Below are 25,523 nucleotides of genomic sequence, written 5' to 3' on the forward strand. Positions count from 1 at the left end.
CAACCAGGTGAGGAGTACAAAGACAAGTGTGTCTTGCCTACAGTCAAGCATGGTGGTGGGAGTGTCTTGGTCTGGGGCTGCCTGAGTGCTGCCGACACTGGGGAGCTACAGTTCATTGAGGGAACCATGAATGCCAACATGTACTGTGACATACTGAAGCAGAGTATTATCCCCTCCCTTTGGAGACTGGGCAGCAGGGCAGTATTCCAACATGATAACGACCCCAAACACACCTCCAAGACGACCACTGCCTTGCTAAAGAAGCTGAGGGTAAAGGTTATTGTAAAAGGGGGGGGGGCTGTGATGTAAAGGGGACTGCACTGTAAGGGGGGCACTGTAATGTAAAGGGGGTGTTGTGATGTAAAGAAGACTGCTCTGTAAAGGGGGGCAATGTAATGTAAAGGGGGGGGGCTGTGATGTTGCAAGGGACTACACTGCAAAGAAGGCACTGTAATGTAAAGGGGGTATTGTGATGTAAAGGTAACTATTCTGTAAAGGAGGAACTGTAATGTAAAGGGGGGCTGTGATATAAGCCCCCTTTGCATTACAGTGCCTCTTTACAATAATGTATCGGGGATTGCTCTGTAAAGGGGGCAATGACTGCTATGTAAAGGGGGGCACTTTAATGTAAAGGGGGGCTGTGATGTAAAGAGGACTGCACTGTAAAGGGGGCACTTTAATGTAAAGGGGGTATTGTGATGTAAAGAAGACTGCTCTGTAAAGGGGGCACTGTAATGTAAAGGAGGGCTGCAATGTAAGGGGGGCACTGTGATGAAAGGGGTCTTCACTATATACAATACATACAGTGCAGTCCCTTTTATATTACAGTGCCCTCTTTATAGAACAGTCCCCTTTATATCACAATACCCCCTTTACATTAAAGTGTCCCCTTTACAGTGCAGTCCCCTTTACATCACAACCCCCCTGCAGTCTGCCCCCCCCCCTCTTCTCTCTCTCTCTCTCCATTCTAATTTCTGCCTTCCCTGCTTAGGAATCCTACCATTGGCAGGGCATAGACTGTTCCCTGCCTGCCCAAAGATGTCATCCTATTAGCAGGGCATGGGATGGGAGGAGCTCTTTATTCTGATCTGCAGCTCCTCCTACCCTGCTCATAGAATGACATTGTTGGGAGAGGACACACGGGCATGGAGACACAGCAGCTGGTGAGCAGTGACTGTGGTCTGTGATAGTCCTGTGCAGACCGCGGTCGCCTCCCCCCCCCCCCCACTGTGCAGCCCGGTCATCGACAGGGCGGTCTGCACTTCGGGGGTTAGGGACCCCTGGGTCAGAGGGAGATCAACTTTAAGTGTACTGTGAGATTGTAATAATTATTTTCTATTTTTCAGCTTTTGAAGCTGTGATGACTACTACATGGAACCAAACATTTTTTCTGGCTGTTGCATTCTTCACCATCTTGCTGACAAGTTTTACAGTGCATTACTCCATAAAGGTAAGTACTAACTATTCAAATTCTTAAAGTACATTTAAAAGCTCATGAATGTCAGTCTAAACAGGTCCCAAATCTAGTTTCTATGTGACGTATAAGCAGCTTTTTTTCTCTGAGAATAGGTCCACGCCCAATTCCTCGCCCCAACCATGTCCAAACCCCACCCCCAGCCACGCCTTCCTTGAAGCAGAGAAGCACACCTTTGCCTAATAAATGTAATAAGTTAACCACTTTAGCCCCGGAACGATTTGCCCCCTTTCTGACCAGGCCCAATTTTGCGATTCGGTACTGCATTACTTTAACGGACAATTGCGCGGTCGTACCAAAACGAAATTTACATCCTTTTTTCCCCACATTCCCCACAGCTTTCTTTTGGTGGTATTTGATAACCTGTGCGATTTTTATTTTTTGCGCTAAAAAACAAAAAGCGACAATTCTGAAAAAAAAATCAATATTTTTTACATTCTGATATATAACATTATCAAAAAATACATTAAAAAATCAAGCTTTTTTTAACATTTTAGGCCAATTTGTTTTCTGCTACATATTTTTGGTGAAAAAAAAAATCGCAATAAGTGTATTTTGATTGGTTTGCGCAAAAGTTATCTACGAACTATGGGAAAGATTTATGTAATTTTTATTGTTTTTTTTTTTTACTAGTAATGTCAGCGATCTTCCAATTTTTAGCGGGACTGCGACATTGCGGCTGACATATCGGACCCCTGACTGACATTTTTGACACTTTTGGGGGGACCAGTGACATTACTACAGTAATCAGTGCTAAAAATATGCACTGTTACTGTAATAATGACACTGGCAGGGAAGGGGTTAACATTGTGGGTGATCAAAGGGTTAAATGTAAGCCTAGGTGAGTGATTTTAACTGGGGGGCGTAGCTTGTGGATTGACCATAGAGACCTGTAATCCTATATAGAAGGATCACAGGGGCTCTATGATCATTCCAGTGAGAAGAACGGTTAGCGGTGTTTACAACAGCTGACAGTTCTTCTCTCTCAACGGGGAATGATCACAGGTGTCAGGCGGCAATCGGAGCTGCCTCCCCGCTGCATCCATTTCCCTGCTGATGGGCCCCCCAGCCTCCTGCTCGCGACTGCCGTACAGTCATGGTCATTTGCGCAGGAGCGGCTGCCTGCCACAGTACATCTGCAGAGGGCGGTCATAAAGAGGTTAATAAGTTAAGGCTTAGAGCTGCGTATCACACAAGGTGCATTGGTCAGGAATGTGTAACAAACAACATACAGGACTCAGGACTTCATAACACACGGGGCTCGGGAGTGAGTATTGTGCAGTTGTGAGAAGTGCGTATCACACAAGGCGCAGAAAAAAATCAGCAAAAGGGACAGTAATTACATTCAATATGAAGCGTCCCATGTTCTCAGGAAAATGCAGCATATAACCCAGTTTACAGAATAAAAAGATAAGGGGTGCTGCTATAGCCCCCCTTTCTTTATGGGATGGTGGCAGGGGGATAGCAATACATATTATCGTTATGGGGCTTTCCTCAGGTAGTCAGGAGGTGAACTTTTGACCCAGGTCTGTCTAGGATTTGTGTTTCCCGCTCATTTGAGGTAGTAACCGGGCAAGTTTCATCTGAAATATAGCCTTCCCGCCCGATTTGTGGCTATCACTGGGCAGATTTGAGCCTGGAGCTCCGCTCCCGCTCAAATATCCCGCTCTTGGTCAGCTGTTCCAGCTCAAGCTGGTTCTAAAAGGGGATATTTAAGGGACTCCGGGTCACTTCACCCTGTCAGGACTTCAACTTCGGTGTTCCCCTCCCTCCCTCCCCTTTTTTATCTTGTCGCTGCCTAGTTATTATCTATTGGCTATTACTGTCGCCTTAGTTTGGTTACTTGGGTGGACGAATTTATTTATTGGTAAAGTCTATGTGATGTTGGATAATGTTGGTAAAAGTTCTAGTGATGTTTGTCAACCTGAGCCATCTGGCTAGGTTGTTGATGTAATTCTATTCTGTAAGTGTAAACACATTTTAAAGTATTTATTTTATTTTTTTTTCAAAATATTTTATTGGTTCATAAAAGATAAAGTACAAATGTACAACCAGTTCAAGTTGAGCAAGAAACATGACAGAAATGTACAAAATTTTCAAAATGGTACAAGCATGTAAACAGCCGAAGACGGCAAATGTAACAGTATAAAATAGCCTACAATAAACAACATTGATAACCGTGGAGATCCGGGACAACTCTACCCTGTGAGGCGTGTGAAGACAATCAGGGGTCGGAAGTGGAAAGAGAGGGGGGGCAAGAGTAGAAGCCAAAGAATTAGACACTATAGAGGAGGTAAGGCAGCAGGAGGACAAGCGGTCAGGTCCAGCTGGTCCATGTCGAGGCCCATATCCTGGGTGATCCAAACCCAGGGACGGGAGACAGGGGAGTCGTCGGGGAGAAGCGGCTGCGGAGCAACTAAGTCATGCAATGAAGGGGGGGAGCCAGTTGTCCGGGCCCGCCCAGAGACAACGAAGCAGCCCGTGGAGGGCGGGGAGGGGAAGGAAGACAGGGGGGTGAGGCAAAGGGAAAATTAACAGGGAAGGAGGGGGGGGGGAGAGAGGGAGAGAAAAAAAAAAAAAAAAAAAAAATTTATCTCAGTGGGAGACAAAAGGGAACCTGAAAGAGAACAGAAAGAGCGGTGTATCCAAGGGGGTCAATGAGGACAGTACCGTAGGGTCGTCACTGACAGAGACGGGAGAATTCGGGCGTGGAAGTATAATGAGTCCAGCAAGCCCACTTTTTGTGGTGTTTGGAGGGAGTATCCCTGGAAATGGCAATCAACTCTTCCATCTCCGCGACCCTTGAGAGGTGCTGGAACCACTGCTTGACGGTAGGTACGTGCGTGGACTTCCACAGAGCCGGGATGCACTGCCTGGCGGCATTCACCATAAGGATCGCCAAAGATTTAGAATAAGTCCTGCTGGAAGTAGAAGAGTGGTGCAAAAGGTATTGAGCAGGAGTGAAGGCTAAGTCTGCTGTGGTAACTTGCGTAATAATTCTATGGACTTCTTCCCAGAAGGCGGTAAGACGAGGGCAGGTCCAGAAAACGTGAAGGAGCGTACCAGGTTCCGCGTTACATCTCCAGCAGAGCCGTGACGTGGAAGGGAAGAGCCTGTGTAATCTCGTGGGGGTGTAATACCAGCGGCTAACTAGCTTGTAGCCGCTTTCCTGCGTAGTAACATTAAGGGAACATTTGTGGTTATTCGTATGGATAAGGTCCCAGTCTTCTGGGGAGAGAGTGACCGCCAGTTCCGCTTCCCAATCCTCGCATCGTTTAAGCTTCCCCGGATCGGGTTCGTCAAGCAGAAAAGAATGGATAGTGGAAAGGAGTCTGCGGATCGGGCCTTCCCGTTGGCACAAGTGGTCGAACGGGGTCAAGGCAGACAAGGAGGGGCACTTGCGAGAGAGTGACAGGAGGTATTGCTTGAGGAGAAAGTGTGGCCAAGGAGGTAAAGGGGGCAAGCCAGAATTTTCAGCAATGGAGGGTATATCGAGTGGGGCGTCATTGTCCCAAAGATGGTGGACCCTCAACTGGTCTTGGGCCCAGTTCGTGGTCAGGTAAGTACGGTGCATGCCAGGAGGGAAATCCGGGTTCAAGCGGACAGGGGTCATAGGGCCTGGAACCATGGAGATGGAGCGAGACGTGCTAACCGAACGGAAAACTTTGAGGGAGGGACCAATGAGGGGGTGGAGCTTTAGAGCGGGGGGGACGTGGGCATCCAGGAGCCACGGCGAGGAGTGGAGATCCAGAGAAGTAAAGCCCTTCTCAATGGAAACCCAATCCTTATGAGGCCCATGAATGTTCCAGTCCGCAATTCTAGTAAGGTGGCTAGCGGCGTAGTAGTTATACAAGTCAGGAAGGCCAATACCACCTTTAGACTTCGGTCTCGTGAGGGTCTGATAAGCAATGCGGGGCTGTTTGTCCCCCCACAAGAAGGAGGTGCAGATACGACGGTAGTGTTTAAAGAAGGAAGGGGGGAGCAGTATGGGGACCGTTTGGAGGACATAGAGGAGGCGGGGTAGAGCATTCATTTTTAGGACAGCTGCCCTGCCGAACCAGGACAGCTGAAGCTTGGACCAGGATCGGAGGTCTTTCGATATCCGTGTGAAAAGCGGGGGGAAGTTGCGAACGAACAAGTGTTGGAGGTTAGAAGGGATTTCAATGCCCAGGTAAGTGATCGAGTTCGGTTTCCACGTGAAGCGGAAATTCGCCCGACAGCGCTCCACGTCCGAGTGGGGTAGAGTGACATTTAACGCGAAGGATTTGGAAAAATTAATCCGAAAGTTGGAAAGGGAAGCGTACTCATCGAACACTTTGAGGAGAGCAGGTAGGGTCGTGATGGGATCGGAGAGGAACAACAGAAGATCATCCGCATACGCGGCAAGTTTGTACGTCCTGTCAGCGAAATTAATCCCGTGTATCGTGTCACAGTGTCTAATCCTGTGGAGAAGGGGCTCCAGAGTCATGATGAAAATCAAGGGGGACAACGGGCATCCCTGTCTGGTACCGTTGGAAATCTGGAAGGCACTCGACAGGGTGTCATTAACGCGGACCCGCGCCTCCGGTTTAGCGTACATGGCCATAACATAGCCAAGGAACCGGGGACCCAATCCCCAGGCAGAGAGCGTTGCCGCAAGAAAATCCCACGAGACCCTGTCGAATGCCTTCTCAGCATCCAGGGAGAGCAGAAACCCCTTCTGGTTAGTGGTGGAGAGGACGTGGTGCAGATTAAGCGCTTTGATGGTATTATCCCGCGCTTCGCGGCCCGGGACAAAACCAACCTGGTCCTCGTGAATCCCCTTAGATAGAAGTGGGAGCAGTCTGTTAGCCAGAATCCTTGCGAACAGCTTGACATCCACGTTGATAAGGGAGATCGGCCTGTAGCTGGCCGGGGAGGTCGGGTCCTTCCCTTCCTTCGGGATCACCACAACGTGGGCCTCAAGCATCCGCGGGGACAGGGGGTTTTCTGCGGAGACAGAATTAAAGGCGGATAAGAACGGGGCAGCAAGGATGTCAGGGAAGGATTTGTAGTATGCAACAGAAAGGCCATCAGGGCCAGGGCTCTTATTGGGTTGCATCTGTTTAAGCGCAAAATCCCATTCCTGTTTGGAGATGGGGAGATCCAGCGCAGTACGGAAATCGGGAGAAGCTTGTTGGGGCAGGTTGGACGCAAGAAAGTCCGTGATGGCTTGAGATCTGGTAGGGTTGGAGGGGGGGTGGGAGCGTGTTGGGTCTAGGTCGTAAAGTTTACAGTAGAAGGCCTCAAATTCTGCCGCAATGTCTCGGTTGTTAGCTACCAGGGAACCAGAGGGTGAGCGGAGGGAGTGAACCGTGGACTTCGCCTTCTTTTGGCGAAGGGCCGTGGCAAGGAGTCGACCGCTTTTATTGGCCTGTTCATAAAAAAACCTTTTGGGACAGGAGGAAGCTACGTCTGATTTTCCGATCTAGCTCCTCCGCGAGTTGTTCACGAGCGGAGGTAAGGGCCGTTAAAGTGTCCTGAGCAAGGGAGCGTTTATGGGCCAGTTCCAAGGTACGAATGCGCGAGATCAGGTCAGAGACAAAAGCCTCCCTTTCTTTTCTCAGAGCCGCTGATAGCGCGATAAATTTACCCCGGACAACGCATTTGTGGGCTTCCCATTGAATGAGGGTCGACGTGTCAGGCGTCGTGTTGACAGAGAAATATTCCTGTAAAGATTCGCGGATGGCGGCCGATCTAGCTTTGTCCATCAGCAAGGAGGAATCAAGGCTCCAAACCCGATCTCTGGATACAGACAGCGGGAAGGATAGGGTGAGAGAAATAGGGTGATGATCCGAAAGTATCGATGGCTCTATGGAGGCATCAGTAAGAGATGTGAGAGCAGATTGCGAGAGGAACAGGTAGTCGATCCTGGAGTATTTGGCGTGGAGTGGGGAGAAGTAAGTGTAATCCCTGTCACTGGCATGGAGTGCCCGCCAGGAATCGTGAAGCCTGAGGTCTCGAAGACATAGCTTAATCTGTTTTAGGGCTTTGTAAGGTAAGCACGAGGAGCCTGAGGAGGTGTCAAGCAGTGGTTCCAGGGGAACATTGAAGTCGCCCCCAAAGATCAAAGTGCCCCGTTGGAAAGGCGCCAGTTCACCAAATACTGATCTGAAAAACGAGACCTGGGATTGGTTGGGGCTATAGACGTTCGCGAGGGTGATCTGGATATGTTTAAGGGTACCTTGAAGCAGTAAATAACGTCCTTGGGCGTCCGCCAGGGAGTCGGAAATGGAGAAAGGGGTTGATTTTGCAATGAGTATAGAGACTCCTTTAGACTTCGAAGTCTCAGACGTAGCATGGAAAGCTTGAGTAAAATGTTTGTTCGTGCATTTAGGAAGAGCGTCCGAACGGAAGTGCGTCTCTTGCAAGAACACTACGTCCGCTTTAAGTCTGTGCATGAGCATGAGCAATTTCGAGCGTTTCTGAGGTGTGTTCAAACCCCGGGCGTTTAAGGAGACAACCTTAAGGCGGAGGCCATCAGGCTGGGGTGCTGTTGCGGTCATCGCAGTGCACCCTAGAAGGGGGGGGGGAAGAGAAAAAAAAAAAAGGGGTCAAGAGTTAGTGAAGGGGAGGGTGGAAATGGAAGGGTAGGAGCCGGGAGGGGAGTTAGAGTACCGTGAGAACCGACAGACCAGCTGGGGAGCTCAGAGGGGGTGGGGGGGTGTGGAAGTCGGAGGGTGTCGGGCGACCGTTAAGAAACGTCGACCGTTGGCGGGCGCGGGAGGAGACAACCAACACGGTGGCCAGAACTCCGGGGACCTGCAGGGGTCATTAGTAGTAGGTGAATGAGCCCAGTGAATAAAGAAACAACATGGAGCATACTCAGGGAGTAGGGAGCTAGTACAATCTGATGCGGAGCGGTGATGTGGCGTCAGGGAAGCAGAGCCATTGGGTGAGCCGTAGGGGAGGAACGGGGATTACCATAGGTGTCTAAATGAGGGTGGTAATGACGAAGTGATGGGAGTCGAGAGGGAGACAGGGAGGATCTGAAGGATGACGGGCAAGTCTGCAGTAAGGGAGTCGTGTAACAGTGGGCAAACCAAGGGGCGGTTAAAGTGTAGGTGATCCATGTCGTGGTCAGGTAAGAGTAAAGGAGGGAAGACCAGAGGGGTACCAGAAAGGAAGAGAAGAGAGGGGTAAGCATGACCACCCATGAGGCGTCAGTTCACTCAGTAAGGGCAGGTAACAGTCAGAGGGCGGGGAAAGGCGAGGTAGCACAGAAGAACAAATGGATAAAAAAGAAAACTTGCTGGAACAGTTGAACAATAACAAGGAGGTAACAGAGCAGTGATGCCATCAAAATCCACAACTGTTGGCATACAGCCGAACTTAGTCAATTCGCGTCCCGGAATATAGTGACTCAGCAAAGTAGTATTCAACATTTACCCCGTCGGTGACCCCAGCAGCCCGCTGCCAGCCAGCACCCCCGCACTCCATAAAGGATGTGATCCAGCTAAAGGAACGCAGGTATGTAGCTATCCTGGGGGGCGGGCCGACAGCAGGACCGGGCGTCCCCGACTGTGATGCATATGCAACGGCACAAGGGGCGTAGGCATCCATGACATACCCCACCCCCCCCCCAGGGGTGCGAATGGCAGCCCGGGGGGGAAGCAAGGCAAAACAGGAATGTCCCGCAGGCAACCAAGCGATACAGGCAATGGCCCTGGCAATGGAAGGGGGGCGGAACCGAAGTGTCAGCACAGGGGCTCCGCCTCCGTACACAGAGCAGGGCACCACTCATCTAGATCGGGCATTGCGCCCTTCTACAAAGACAACATCCGTGTGCAAGCTAGGAGGAGAAGGGAAAGGTAAGAGAGGGGAGGAGGAGTAGGCAAGGAGATGAGGATGAGGGGGGGGGACATGAAAGGGGAGGAGAGGGGGAAGGGGAGGGAGGGGGAAGGAGAGGGGAAGGGGAGGGGAGGGGAAGAAGGAGGGGGGGGGGAAGAAGAAGGGGAAAAAAGAAGGGGAGGGGAGGGGAAGAAGGAAGGGAGAGGAAGAAGGAAGGGAGGGGAGGAAGGAGAGGAGGGGAAGAGGGAGGGGAGGGGAAGAGGGAGGGGAAGAGGGAGGGGAGGGGAAGAGGGAGGGGAGGGGAAGAGTGGGAGGAAGGAGGGGAGAGGGGGGAAGGATGGGGGAGCGGGAGGGAGGAAAGTGAGAGGGAACAACAGAGTGCAGTGCAAGCATTGACTACGAACCTAGCATTCTTCTCAGCTTAAATGAGAGTAAAATCACTAATAGCAGGCTTAGTTCAAGCAGGAGGAGAATTGCAGAGTGCACATCCGCTATGATCTATAAACCTTACACGTCCCCCAGCACATGCTTGAGCAATACCATGAAAAATAAAAATGGTCCATGTCCGTGTGAAGAAGGGGGTTCCCGGGGTGTTCGTGCAGGTGTAGAGAGGGGGGGGAGACCGGGGGCAGGGGGGGGGGATCCAGAGCAAGGGGAGAGGGGAATCCAAGGCACACAGATGTAGGGTTCCCGGGGAGGCCGGAGGTCAGCGTAAGCGAGGGAAGGAAGTTCAGCAGCCGACTCTCCCGGGGGGCAGGCAGGAAGTTCTCGCCGCTCGGAGAGAGCATTAGTAAGGAAGAGGAGACTCACAGTCACCGGAGGTGGAATCCAAGGTCAGTATTGCCAGTGGGACCGTTCACAGAAGACCGAAGTGAAGGAATAGCCGGCAGATCGGTGGGACCGGAGGTCCGGGGACAGCGAGCATCTCGTGAGGGCAAGTAAGGCATCACTTCAAGGCATCAGAGGATGGGGTCAGCTCCAGCAGAGGAACGGGATCCAGGAGAACAGTTCCGTGCTACCTGAGAAAAGGCGGTGAGTGGGGAAGTCTATGGAGCGTGGCGCGCTCTCCGGTGGACGGGTGAGGCCGTCGGGCTCCCATTGCGGGGCGCATCCCTGCCATTGCCTGGAGGTGAGGAGGGCGGGTGGGAGCGGCGGCGGCCCAAGCCAAAATTGTCGGCCATCTGGATCCCATCCATGGAGGTCGCTCGGTGTATCGGGGAGATGCGGAACTCGCTGTACCAGTCGGGGACGTTGACAGGAGGGATGCCCAGGGTGGCACAGAAGTGGTCGAGGTCCTCTGGTACTCGCAATAGGGCCGTACGGCCCTGTGAGGAGGCCGACAGACCGAAGGGGAACTTCCATCGGTAAATGATCGCCCTGGACCTGAGTTCCTCCAGCAGAGGGCGAAGCTCTCGGCGTCTCTGCAGCGTTATGGCAGAGAGATCCTGGAACAACTTGATGTCGGCACCCTGGAACGTGAGGTGCTGTCTCATCCTGGCATTCCTCAAGACATCCTCCTTTAGCTGGAAATTGGCCAGGCAGCACACCACATCCCTTGGAGGATCATTCTCCCTGCCACGGGGTCGTAGGGCCCGATGGATGCGTTTGAACACCACGGGTGCTTCAGGGGGCCTGCCGAGGAGATCATTACATATGGAAGTGACTGCATGAGGTAAGTTCTGGTGTTCAATGCTCTCAGGTACTCCCCTCACTCGGAGGTTCCTTCGGCGGCCCCGATTGTCAAGGTCCTCCACATGCCGGTTGAGATCACGGAGGAGGACAGCATGCGATTCTGTCACCTGGTGGACATGCCCAAGGGAAGTGTCATGGCGGGCGGTGACCAACTCGACCTCCTCAACCCTCGCTGACATAGCTTGGAAGTCCCTGCGGAGGTCCGCTATTGCCGCCGCCATGGCCGCCTTGATGTCAGCGGCTACAAGCTGCAAATCCGCCATGGAAAGGGTCGGCGGGGTCACTGGAGCTCTCGGGGGATCATGCGAGGGCGAAGGCAGAGAGGCTCCCAGCTCTACGGCTTGCCTGTTCGGCGAGCGGGAACGTGAGCGGGCGGTTTGAGAGGATGAGGAAGACGGGGAGGGCCGCTGTGTCCGGAAGATGTCCGGGATATTGCGGCTGAGTTGTAGCTCTAATTCTCCCGGGGTTCCCGCTCGGGTGGCAGAAGCACTTCTGGCTTTACTTCCCATGATTCAGGCTAAGGTAGGAGCAAGGAAAGGGCTCAGGATGAGGTAATATCAGACCCCTCAGTGCAGGAGCTCAGAGTCAAGCGGCCATATTGGATCGGGTCCAAGCCACGCCCTCTAAAGTATTTATTTTATATGTAAAGCCAATAATAAAACAAGCCGCGGCCTTTTTACGTCCAAGCCAATATTGTGTGGACTATTTATTTAAAAAAAAAAAAAAATATATATATATATGTTGAGTTTTATATATACATTTATATAGATGTCTGCATGGTTAAATTATCAAAGTTGGGTTTTTATTTATTTAAGACAAAAACATCCTGCCTACCATTCCCATGCAGGGGTCAGAAATATGTAACATAGAGCCCAGCACAGAAAATGCATAGGTAAAACGTTTGTAATGTGCAGTCCAGCATACAGAAAGCAAGGCCCAGGAGTATGTAATGTAAAACACTTTGTACAGAGTACATCATTCAGGAGTACAATCCAAAGGCCTTTAACCACTTGCAGACCGCCCACCATACATTTACTGAAGCAGGATGGCTGCTCTGTGTCAGATCATGTACCTAGTATGTATTCTGACAATTCCCGATCTAGGGCATATGCGCCCGCTGCTAGCGACCCACTCCCACTGTGATTATACTCAGTGGGAGCCCAGCGGTGGGTATCGCAGATTTGATGTCCGCCGGCACCCGCTAATTACATGTAGCCGGGTCGCACGGCTGGTATTGTTCAAACTGTTAAATTAAAGTTCTGCAAAGACAGTGACTTTGGCATTATGGGGATGTAGTACAGGAGGAGCCAAGATCATAGACTACTGGGAGAGAGAGACCCTTCTCCCAGGGAGCAATAGGACGCGTGGAGTTTGCTGGGAGTGTCTATATAAAGGGGGCGGGACTCCACTTCGCTCTCTTGCCTCGAGGACAGCGTACTGGAAAGAAGGGGAAGAGCTGCTGCGGATTGCAGGAACTTAGGCCGAGGCCTAGTGGCAGACCCCGGAGTGAAGCCAGAGCGAGCGGAGGAGTCTCGATAGCGTGACCGAGCAGAAAGTAAAAGGCGGACAGAGACTCTGAGAGGAGTGGGGCCTGGTCGCAGAGGAGAGCGGAGCTCCCGATTTGGGTGAGAGACATCCAGTGTCTACATCTCCCTTAAACACAGACCTAGGCTGAATCAGGGCGGGACAACTAAACTGTACTTTCATAAGGCCATACTGACATTCAGCAAACCACTGGACACTGCAGTTATACATATAGTGCGAGGTGGGTGAACTAGGCCTTAAGCCCTCTATCCAGTCCTAGACTGTTAACCTGTTGTGACGCATTAGCATTTATTACATTTGATTCTCCGTGGATTACAACTATTGATTGCCTTGGGGAATACAGTTCATCATCTCTACCTTTATTGGATTACAAATACTTTCCTTGGATTGTTGGGAATTCCTTGCCAGTGAAGACAAGTGAGGCCTCACTCTCCAGGAGACTCTTGCAATTCATCATAAAGGGGGCCCCCGTTAGTACACAGAGTACACTCTGATAGTTGTTCTAATATTGTTATATTGCCTACTTTGCTTTCAAGTTACCAAGTGTAGTAACTCTTATCTGTGGTCACTCTCTAATTACACCAGCTTATTTTTTAAGTATTGTTTATTGTTGCTGAGCGCAATCCTCTAGCATACATACACATTTATTTGTGTATATGTATGTGTGGCCTGTGTTCAGGATCCTGAGTGCTGAACTAAAAGTCCTAAATCCTTGGTTGGGGATTCAGGATCTATCTCTTTAGCAACATTTGTGTTATTTCTGATTCTGTTTGCATATTCTTGTTTTACACAAAAATTCAAAAGCAGTAAATTGATTATTCACTGCAATACTTGTGGTCTCATTTATTCACAATGACAGACCTAATAGTGTTAGATGGGTTGGAGCAGGCTCAGGGCGCAAGAAGTGAAGAGGATACCCATGCAACAAGCCACTCCCTCGGGGGCAGGGCTACATTTGGGGGCTCGTCCGGGATGTCCAGTGCCACTTCTGCCCTGAGTGCCCCTCCCAGAGGGCCAGTAGCCAGAGAAGCAATTAACTCTGTCCTTGCCCGGTCCTAGGCACTACATCAGATGGGTTGGAGTAGGCTCAGGGCACAAGAAGTGAAGAGGATACCCATACAACAAGCCACTCCCTCTGGGGCAGGGCTACATACACAAGACACAGGCAGAACGGCGACCTGTTTATGTAAACAAGGCAGATCGTCATTCTGTCAGAGGGGAAGATATTGATCCCGTGTTTCTACAAAGCAGGAACACTGATCTTCGCCTTCCCCTAGTCAAAGCAGCTCCTCCACAATGAGTAAGCACAACCTAAGCATACATTTAACCCTTGAATGTCTGACGTTAGCCCCTTCCCTGCCAGTGTCATTAGTACAGTGACAGTCCATATTTTTTTAGCAATGATCGCTGTATTAGTGTCACTGGTCCCCAAAAAGTGTCACAAGTGTCAGTTAGGTGTCCGATTTGTCCACCGCAATATCGCAGTCTAACTATAAGCCACCATTACTGGTTAAAAAAAACATAGACGCTATAACTTTTTACCAAAAATATGTAGCAGAATACATATTGACCTAAATTTATGAAGAAATTTTACTTTTTTATTAATTTTTTTGGTATGTTTTATAGCAAAAAGTAAAAAATATTGTTTCTTTTTTTTGTTCATAGCGCAAAAAATAAAAACCGCAGAGGTGATCAAATACCACCAACAGAAAGTTCTATTTGTGGGAAAAATAGGACAAAAATTTTGTTTGAGTACAGTGTCACACGGCCGTGCAATTATCAGTTAAAGTAATGCATTGCCATATCGCAAAAAATGGCCTGGTTATGAAGGGGGGTAAATCTTTCGGAGCTGAAGTGGTTAATATGTAACATACAGCACAGCATACAGAGTAGTGATCGACCAATATAGTTTTTTTATTGCCGATACTGATATTTTGGTCATCGCATATCGGTATCGGCCGATATTGGCAGATATTTTCGTACATTAAAAAAAAATTATTTTTTTTTTTATAGGTACTCTTGTGGAGGGATCTGGGGGTCTAAAAGACCCCAAACCCCTCCTCTGCACTTAAAAGCATTCAAAATGCCGAGTTTGGCTGTTTTGAATGCTGTAATTTTTTTTTTTATTTGGCGCTGAGTACCCGGAAGTGATGTCATGACATCATTTCCGGGTTTTTACATGACGACACGATCAGAGCTGAATGCGGCTTTGAACTGGTCTTTTTTTCGGCGGCCATGCAGGATGGTTGCCCGGGTCTTCCGGTGGGTCGGGAGATCCGGGTGAGCCGCGGAAGGTGGCGGGAAGGGGGGGGGCGTCCCCTCCCGCTCCTTGTAATGACAGCAGAGCGGCTTATCAGCCACATCGGTTGTCATTACAAGACAGCCGGCCATCGGCTATAGATGCCGGTACCGGGGTGATGCCTCTAGCTGCAGGCATCACTCCGGTACATGCACTTTCCTTAAATATTGGCAATATCGGTCACCTTGGAGGCCAATTCCGATATATTGGGGAAAGTGCAGATTGGCCCTTGATATATCGGCTTTGCCGATAATCGGTCGATCTCCAATACAGAGTATGTAATGTACAAGGTGTTACTAAATACTCACCACTGCACCCTGCATGCTGTAACATGCATTACATACTCTTGGTCACTAACTCTGTATGCTTTACTGTCCCCCAGCAAATTTCCCTGGTCTTCCCCAAACGAAAATCCCCCTTCCCTCAAGTATCCCCCCCCAAATGTAATAATCAAATCCTCACCTCTACTTATCTTTGTGCTTACTCCTGTGTCCCCTATTCACAGCTCACCTCTGCAACCCTACTTCACAGCTCACCTCTTCGTTTCCCTGTCCACAGCTTTACTCAGTAGCTCTATCCACAATTCACATTAGCACCACCCCCACCATCCACAACACACCTCTGCACCCCTCCAACTACAGCTTACACTCCCAGTCCACAACTCACCTCTGCACCAACATCCACATTAATTCATTCCACCCTCTGCACTCCCATCTTAAGCTCACCCCAACCCACAGCTCTCACCTCTGCACAACATGACCCACCCTCCACAGCTCTCATTTTGCAAAACCTGAAATCCCCTCCCCCCTCCACATCTCTTAATTTGCCCAACCTGCCTTCTGTCCTCTGCAGCTCTCACCTTTGCACAATGTTCTCCATTCCCAGTTCTCTTCCCTGCACAAATTTCCACCCCACAGCTGTCCTCTCTGCTAAAAATCCCCCCAGCTTTTCCTCTCTGCACCACTCCCCCCCCCCCCAAAATACCTTCCCAGCCCTCCTCTCTGCTAAAATTTTCCCCAGCATCCCTCTCTGCACAACACCCCCCTCCCCCCCCCCCCCCCCCACACTTCCCCAGCTCTTCTCTCTGCATAAACCACAGTGGGTGTTGGTTGTCATTGACCTGCTGCCTGAGAACCCATCCTACAAATACAGTTTAATGATGCATAGCGTGTGGCTGAGATCATCACGTCCAGCACTGCTCTCTGCATCATCAAGAACTTCACACCACAGGACAAAATATGATGAAGAAAAAGAGAACCCTAAAGAGCTTGAAAAGATGTAAGTATAAAATACAGTATATATTTCATAAAACAATGTGGAGAAAACTTTGTGGGGGTTAATAGGAGGGAGAGCCTAAAGATGTTCATCAAGTTCCCAATTGTTAAGACCCCCCTGCCCACCCCATTGCAGCATAGACTTTCCTCAAAATCTTGAGCACTTTAAACTGGTATTTATAACTATATTTTATTTATTCCAGAGCTCAGGTGCAGTCCTACATTCCAGCAATCCCCCTGTAAACCACAAGGAAAAAAATGTAACGGTTGCCAGCTTCTCATTAGAGGATGAAAGCCAAGCTTCTCTCATCTTCAATAACATTTCTGTCTTGATTCCTTCTATCATGTTTACCCACAAAGACAACACAACCAGTGCTAAGAAGAGCAGAGCCACCATACTGAACCCAAGAAAAAGGTATTGTGTTGGAGAGACAATAATTGTACAAATTGAGATGTTTGACCATTTGGGTAACAGGAAAACATATGGAGGAGACTTCATAAGAGCTAGGATCTTTTCTCCAGATCTTAAAGCTGCAGCTTCTGGAAAAGTTGAAGATTTTAACAATGGAACCTATCATGCCTATTTTACCTTATTTTGGGAAGCAAACGTTTTCTTCTCACTGGTCCTTTACCATCCAAGTGAAGCTGTTTCAGCATTGTGGAGAGCGAGAAACCGGGGCTATGGCCTCATTTACTTCATGGGGACCTTTACGAATGGAACTCATCAAGTGAAGTCTGAATGTGGATTTCAACTGAATACAAAGAAGGAAATATGTGAATATAGAAAAGAAGAATACAATGAGATATTTTACTGCACTAAACCAGAATCTTTCCATTGTGGGTCATTAATATACCTTCAGTCTTTCAACAGTGATCTCTCCTTCCTAAGCACACTTGAAAAATCTATCTTAGGCAGGTCAGTACATATACAATGGAAACTGTTTGAATTTCCATAAACAAAAACACATTCAAATTGAACAAGAAATCAATAAAATATATTTTTTGTTGGACAGCAGGGAAAACAACTACACTCTGAAGTGGCATTCAGTGGTATAAAATGAAAATGTAATTTATTTTTGTACATTACTCAGAGCCATAAATCATAACATATGGGTTATATAGCCTATAGCCTATATATAGCCTATAGTACCTCAGTTTTTTTCGCCAGTGTCTAAAAGGTAAAGGTCGCTGTGTAGAGGTGCTTCATATGTTTGTTATGTTACAAAGAAGAAGAAAGAAGATTATGCTAACATAGCCCGAACAAAGATCACTGGATCTAAGGGGTTAGCTATCAGATCCATCTAACACAGTCAATGGACTAAAAAGATGGTACCCGAGCCTCGGGAAGCAGATACGAGGTTTTGCCTGTAACGCTGTCCTTTTTAGGCACTGGACCCTGGGATCCGGATCCTTGGAATACCAAACCCCAAAGGCGCTCTGTGCAGGGTGCTCTACAGGTCTAAGGCTGTGGCCCCTCTTATATAGGGGACCCAGTCCTTCAAGGTCTCCAAGACAATGCTTGTCATGATGGGTGAAGATTAGATTCTTGCTTATAGCAGATTCCTGCGCCGGGACTGGTGAGTCTATTTTAAGTATTTACACAGCAAACAAGCCCTAAAGGTTAAAATTGCAAATTGTAAATATTTTATGCACTGTTCCCTTTAATAAGATTACAGAGACTTGTACCAAATGTATTTCTGCTAGTAATTACACTTATTGTAGCAGGTTTATGCAAAGTATGTTTAAAGCATGTTGTTACACTGTTTGTTACCCTTAGCTGATCCCCTGAAAGGTATCAGCTGTGGCTCACAAGATTTAGCCTAAGCTTCTCTTACCCCATGTTTGCTGTTTTTGCTTCCTGGCATGTCTGTGTCGAAGGATTGTTTGTGCGCGTGGGAATCTTCACTTTTTATAAACAGGCGTTTGCCGCATAGGAAGGCGGGTTTGAATGCAATGGCGTGCATGCACACGCCGGGCATGCGATATTCAGCATAAAAGGCGCAAATTTAAAGGAAGTGTTTCCAACGCGTTAAACTCTGTCAGAGGCTGAAGGGGACGCAGAGCAGTAGCACCTTGGTTGCATGAGTCACTGTGGGTGTATGTAACTGGCACAAACAGGTCCTGAATCTTAGGATAATCAGTGCTGTGTGCATAAGCCGGATAAGCTTGGCACAAGCCTTGAGTACACTTTAAAGTTAGTACCTCAAGTTTGTCTTGCTATAAAGCAATGAATGCCCGAAAAAGGGCTGGAGGGATCACAGTCGGAAAGGGCAACATAATGCTACCATCAAGCCTTAAAGGTCCTAGTCGTGCTTCCACTGTGTCTACTCCTCCTGATAAGCCAGAGGCAACTAGCCAATCTGAGCCATTACAGTTGTCATGCATAGTAGCTACTCTGTGTACTTCTGCCACAGCCTCTGTTACCAAGGACGGTTTGGCATCGGCATTAGCCAGCCTAGAGGGTAAGATTGCTGACATGATTGCAGCACCACATGGAGGAAAGAAGCAGGTTAGATCCCCCTCTCCTGAGCCACCCCCTGAATCACTTCAGGATTGGGCAGAGGATGTGAAAGATGTAGCTCAGGGTGACCCTATAGAAGGTCAAGCTGAAATTTCCACTTCCGGGGAGTCAGAGGAGTCTCTATCAGCCTCTCAATCTCAATTTTTTTTTTTTATTCAGTCTCTTACTGAGATGATCTGGGCTGAATTTAAGCTTCCCCCCTTAGAGACAACTGAAACCCTTTTTTTCCTCCCTGGGCTCATTGCGCCCTCCTCAGAGTCCTCGGACATTTCCCATACATCCACTTTTGGAGCAAGAAGTGTATAATGACTGGGATCATCCTGATAGGATGTTTGTTCCTCCTAAAAGGTTTTCATTGTTATATCCTATGGAGGATAAGTTTACTAAGAGATGGAAAATTCCCACTGTGGATGCAGCCATCTCTTCGGTTAACAAGAATTTAACCTGACCTGTGGATAATGCCCAGGTTTTTAAAAATCCAGCTGATAAAAGGTTTGAATCTTTATTGAAGGCCTCCTTTGGGGTTGCAGGTTCTGCAGTACAACCAGCAATAGCAGCCATAGGAGTGTGTCAGTCTTTGAAAGACCGCATGAAGCGAGTGGCCAAGACTGTGCCTTCTCAAGGAGAGTCTGTGGAAGATCTGTCAGATCTACCTTGCACTTCGTGTTTCGCAGTAGATGCTCTTACAGACTCCATAAGGCAAATGTCATGGTTTGCTCTGATGACAGTGAATATGCGCAGAAACCTTTGGTTAAAGAGCTGGTCTGCAGAATTACCATGTAAAAAATGACTGGCTAGATTCTCTTTCAGGGAGAACGCCTTTTTGGTGATGATCTGGACAAGTATATCCAAAAGTTCTCGGGGGGGGGGGGGGGTAGTACATTGCTACCTGTAAAGAGGAAGAGCAGCCGTCCTTTCTTTAAAATCCCCAGCACTCATAATACCAGTGCTTCCAATTCCAGGCAGTGGCGATGGCCTCAACCGTCTGCATTTGGACCCAAGCCTTCAGGGCAAGGTCAGAAAAAACCCTGGGCCCAGAGATCAGCCAAGTCTGCCTCTAAGCCCTATTAATGAAGGGGCGCCCACACTCGCCTGGGTGGGGGGAAGGCTTTTGCAGTTCTCAGGGGTATGGGTGAAGTCTATTCGGGACAACTGGGTCGTCTCCACCATTTCAAAGGGATACAAGCTGGAATTTCGGGTATTCCCACATCCACAGTTTGTGAGGTCAAGTTTACCAACAGATCCCCTAAAAGAAAGATCTCTCTTTCAGGCATTGGACCAGCTGAGAGCTCATAGGGTAATAACTGAGGTTCCAGAAAACGGTTCAAGAGTTTTTACCCAAACCTATTCATAATCCCAAAGCCAAATGGGGATGTGAGACCTATTTTGGATCTCAAGGCTCTGAACCAGTTTCTGAACGTTCGTTCCTTCTGCATGGAGTCAATTCATTCAATCATAGCCTCCCTGCAGGGAGAGGAATTTCTAGCATCTATAGACATCAAGGATGCATATCTGCATATGCCTATATGTCAGGCCCATCAAATGTTTCTTCATTTTGTGATAGGAAACCATCATTTTCAGTTTGTGGTCCTGCCCTTCGGGTTAGACACAGCTCCAAGAGTGTTCACAAAGATCTCAGCTCCCATATTGGCTGTTCTAAGGTCCTGAGAAATATTGGTAATAGAATATCTGGACGATCTGTTACTAATAGATTGATTGGCGTTTGCTCTAAGCTGAAATGTCCTTCAGACAGTACAATTTCTGGAACGTCTGGGTTGGATACTGAACGTATCAAAGTCAGCATTACAGCCAGTTCAGCATCTGAAATACCTGGGGCTTCTTGCTGACATGGTACAGGCAAAGATATTCTTGCCAGCAAGGAGGGTGTCAGACTTGAAGGATCAGGTTCGGTCCATAGTAAAGGCTGAGATATCCTTCTATACGTCTTTGCATGATGTTAATAGGAAAGATGGTGTCTACATTCGAGGCAGTCCCCTATGCTCAATGCCATGCCAGACCCTTGCAGAACAACATTCTGTCTGCATGGAACGGGAAAATGCAGTCCTTGGACTGGTCCATATCTCTGTTACCAAGAGTATGGGAGAGACTGAATTGGTGATTGTTGACCAGAAATCTGGAGAAGGGGAAATCCTTTCTTCCAGTGACCTGGAGGGTAGTGACTATAGATGCCAGTCTCTCTGGCTGGGGAGCAGTTCTGGAGGAAGCTACCGTCCACGGGAAATGGTCTTGGGTAGAGAGTCGTCTCCCCATCAACATTTTGGAAATTTGTGCAGTCAGTCGGGCTCTGAAATTTTGGATGCCCAAACTTCAGGGTCACCATGTCAGGGTGCAATACGACAATGCCATGGCTGTGGCTTATGTCAGGAGTCTATCAGCCCAGAAAGAGGTGGATATTATCCTGTCCTGGGCAGAGAGGTTTGTGCAATGCCTGACAGCAGTGTTCATTCCAGGAATAGAGAACTGGCAGGCAGATTTCTTGAGCCATCAACATATGTTTCCGAGGGAGTGGTCTTTACATCCTGAGATTTTTCAATTGATCTGCCAATGCTGGGGGGTCCCAGACGTAGATCTGTTGGCATCCAGGTTCAACAACAAATTGGAGAGATTTGTGTCCAGGACCAGGGATCCACTCGCAGTCGGAGTGGATGCTTTGGTGACTCCTTGGGAGGAGTATTCCTTGATTTTGATTCCTCCAGTGCAGCTGATTCCACGTCTGTTGCGCAGGATACAGCTGTTGGGGAAACCAGTAATTCTGGTAGCTCCAGCTTGGCTGAGGAGGATTTGGTATGCACAAATCCAGAGGTTGGCAGTAACGAGGCCTTGGGTTCTTCCACTACGCCTGAACTTGCTCTCTCAAGGTCCAATTTTCCACCCTGCTGTATAGTCTCTAAGTTTGATGGCTTGGCTATTGAAGCCTTAATCTTGGAGGAGCAGGGTGTATCTGGCCCTGCAGTTCATACACTAATGCCAGGAAACCAGTCTCTAGAAATGTTTATTGCATGTGTGAAGCCAGGAAATGGCATCTCCGCACATATATTATTGGGAGAATTTTATCCTTCCTACATGCAGGGGTAGATATGAAATAAGCCTTGAGCACGATTAATAGGGCTGCACATCTTCACTTACCTCACGATTCAATGCGATTACGATTATTAGGGGCGCGTTTCGATACGATTCGATTCCGCGATGCATCACGATTACTATGGGGACCCTTTTCTAAAGGGGGATCTATGAGGACCCTGCTCTAAAGGGGGATCTATGGGGACCCTTCTCTAAAGGGGGATCTATGGAGACCCTGCTCTAATGGAGATCTATGGGGAGCCTGGGCCTGCCCTAAAGGGGATCCAGGGGAACTGAGCTCTAAAGGGGGATCTATGGGGACCCTGCTCTAAAGGGGGATCTATGGAATAGATCCCCTTTAGTGCAGGGTCGCCATAGATCCCCCTTTAGAGCAGGCCAGCATCCCCAGAGATCCCCTTTAGTAGAGCATGTCCCCCCATAGATCCCCCTTTAGTAGAGCAGGTCCCCTCATAGATCCCCCTTTAGAGCAGGCCACATCAGGTTAGAAGAGTTACCTGATGCTAGTTGTAGTACCGTAGGCCCTGGTAAGGAGGAATGCTGGGCTCTGTAGTCCCCCTAGTTGTAGTATAGCAGGCTCTGGTAAGGAGGAATGCTGGGCTCTGTAGTCCCCCTAGTTGTAGTATAGCAGGCTCTGGTAAAGAGGAATGCTGGGCTCTGTAGTCCCCCTAGTTGTAGTATAACAGGCTCTGGTAAGGAGGAATGCTGGGCTCTGTATAGAGCTACAGAGCCCCGCATTCCTCCTTACCAGGGCCTAATGTACTACAACTAGGGGGACTACAGAGCCCAGCATTCCTCCTTACCAGGGCCTACTGTACTACAACTAAGGGGACTACAGAGCCCAGCATTCCTCCTTACCAGGGCCTACTGTACTACAACTAGGGGCACTACAGAGCCCAGCATTCCTCCTTACCAGGGCCTGTTATACTACAACTAGGGGGACTACAGGAGTCCCCCTAGTTGTAGTATAACAGGCCCTGGTAAGGAGGAAAGCTGGGCTCTGTAGCGCCCCTAGTTGTATTATAGCAGGCCCTGGTAAGGAGTAATGCTGGGCCCTGTAGTGCCCCGACTTACCAGGAAGCAGAGCTGCAGCCAGTTGTGGGTGAAGTAGCGGTAGGTGTATGGAGTAGGGCTCGGACAGGTCCCGGGTGATGAGCTTTATGTCGGGCATTTGGAGCTCGGACTCGTGCAGTGCACGGTACAGGCAGAAAGCAGGGCCTCCTCGGCCAGTCCATTGGGGGGGACGGCAGTCCGTGGGTCGGGTTGCTCTGCAGGCTCCGCTCTCCTCCTCTCCTCTCCCACGAGGAGCTCCGTGTTCTGCAAGCCCGGCCGCTGCCACCGCCACTCTCATCAAGCGCCAGCACCGCCCACCCCAGAAGTGACGTCAAGCTAATCGATTTTGCAGTCACCCCGAATCGATGCAGAATCGCGAAGGGTCGCATCACGATGCATCGATTCGGCGATTATATTCCGCAGGCTTAACGATTAAAGGGGCAAATTTCAGCTTTATCATTTTTTTTCCCAGGAACCGATCACTTCCCATTCGTTGGTTCAAACCTTCGTCTGGGGAATATTGCATTTGTTTCCACCAGTGAAGCCACCGTTGTGTCCTTGGGACTTAAATTTGGTGTTGGCAGTTTTGCAAAAACAGCCTTTTGAACCTCTGGGGCAGGTTCCCCTGGTTCTTTTGACCAAGAAACTGGTCTTTTTGATTTCGATAACTTGAGCTAGAAGGGTATCAGAACTAGCAGCTCTTTCTTGTAAAGAGCCATTCTTGATATTTTATCAAGATATGGTGATTTTATGTCCTCATCCAGATTTTTTGCCCAAGGTAGTGTTCGCCTTTCATTTGAATCAGGACATTATACTACCTTCTTCTCACTCAGAGGAGGAAAAGTTATTGCATTCTCTTGATGTAATGTGTGCACTTAAGTTTTATGTACAGGAAACAGCTCAGATTCATAAGACCGAGAGCTTGTTTGTGCTCCCAGAAGACACCAGAAAGGGGTTGGCAGCATCTAAATCTATGATTTCTTGTTGGATTCGCCAGGGTATTACCCAGGTGTATGGTTTAGTAGGAAAGGTTCCACCTTTTCCTGTAAAGGCACATTCTACCAGAGGAGTAGGTGCCTCTTTGGCACATCGCCATCAAGCCTCTATGGCTCAGATTTGCAAGACTGCAACCTGGTCTTCGGTGCATACGTTCACTCGTTTCTATAGAATGGATGTTGGGACCCAGGAGGAGTCTGCTTTTGGCCGCAGTGTTCTGCAGGCGGTGGTGTGATCCTTCTTTTGGGGTCAGATGGTGGTATTTTTTGGTGTCCCCCTCCCCTCAGATGCATTGCTTTGGGACATCCCATATGTTATGATTTATGGCTCTGTGTGCCGTGATGTACGAAAAGAAAAACTGATTTTTAATTCATACTTACCTGTAAAATCTATTTCTTGAAGTACATCACTGGACACAGAGGTCCCTCCCCTCTTCTCTGAGGTCTTTTATTGCTTGCTACAAAACTGAGGTACTTCCTGTATGGTAGGGGTTATATAGAGGGTCATCAATTCTGATTGGTCGCCAATGTCCTTCACCTATAGGTGGCTATATAACCCATATGTTATGATTTATGGCTCTGTGTCCCATGATGTACTTCAATAAATTAATCTTATTTATACAACTGGCAGGGGGGGGGGGCTGTTCTTTTTCTGCTGCAGTTACACTTTTATTTACATGTCTCCTCCCTAGACAGTGAAAGTACATGCAACACACTGATGTCACTCCATGGCTGGATCAAAGTGGGTGCTGGGGTGGGCTGTGCCCTCCAGATTTTAGTGGCACCCCCCCCCTCCAGGCTACTTCAGATGATCTGCTGAGCTAAGTGCTCCTACTCCTCTGCATGCTGCAGATCACCTCACTGCAGACCTCCCCTTAGACTGAGGAGTGGGGACATTGCTAGCTCTGCATTACAGGACCCTGACTTGCCCCACATCCCAAGCCTGTTGCTCTCGGTGCTGACACCGCCTGCTGGCAATACTTCCTTGCACATGGCCACTGAACAAGAGAAGCAAAGCAGGGAGTGTGCAGTATGTTTAAAAAAAATGCCTGTGCTGGCAGCTGCCTACTAGAGCCATGTCAGCTGCTATAAGTAATAGGGACGGTGAGCTTTAGAAGGATTTAGAGTATGCAGCGTCCACAGGTAAGCATTGTGGATGGACGGTCACGGTGCTAGGCGCATGAAGGAGAAGTACAGTATGTATAGAAGGGAAGGGGAACTGCTGAGTGCAGTGATGGGAACTATAGATGGATGGGGGCTGAGTACAGAAATCAAAGCTATGAATGAAGGGGGAGGGAGGATGGACTATGTGCAGAGGTGAAAACTGTGGATGGGTGGGGGCAGGATGCCAAGGTGAGAGTTGTGGATGGAGTGCGGTGAAAAGGTAAGATCTTTGGACAGGGATTGCCAGAGTGTGATGTGTGGGGCAGAGATGAGTTGTGAAGTTGGGATTTAGAGTTGAATTGTAAACCGGGGGTTACAGGGTTGAGTTGTGGACAGTCAGTGGAAAGGTGAGTTGTGAATAGGGGGTCTAAAGGTAGGTTGTGGACATGGGACACATAGCGAGCGGTGGGCAAAGACACAGAGGTGAGCTGTAGATGGGGACGCAGTGGTGAGCTTTAGATGGGGACACAGAGATGGGGTGTGGGCAGGGACACAGAGGTGAGCAGTTGATTGGGATGCAGAGGTGAACTGTAAATGGGGACACAGAGTTAAGATGTAGATGGGGATGCATAGATGAGCTGTAGATGGGGACACAGGG

At 48.8% G+C, this 25,523-nt stretch overlaps 1 protein-coding gene across 1 annotated transcript in view; it reads left to right on the forward strand.

Annotated features, from left to right (window-relative positions):
- Positions 1 to 1,360: 1,360 nt before the first annotated feature.
- Positions 1,361 to 25,523, forward strand: part of LOC309566431 (NXPE family member 4-like) — a gene marked incomplete at its 5' end in the record, with an annotated part of 79,888 nt that continues 55,725 nt past the window's right edge. Inside the window, 2 exons of the mRNA XM_082271573.1 lie at positions 1,361 to 1,450; positions 16,297 to 17,009. Coding sequence (XP_082127699.1) covers positions 1,361 to 1,450; positions 16,297 to 17,009 — 803 coding nt within the window. The remainder of the gene's footprint in view (positions 1,451 to 16,296; positions 17,010 to 25,523) is intronic.

The sequence above is a fragment of the Pelophylax lessonae genome, assembly GCF_965119305.1.
Source record: "Pelophylax lessonae genome assembly, chromosome: 11".
In the NCBI taxonomy this organism is placed as follows: Eukaryota; Metazoa; Chordata; class Amphibia; order Anura; family Ranidae; genus Pelophylax; species Pelophylax lessonae.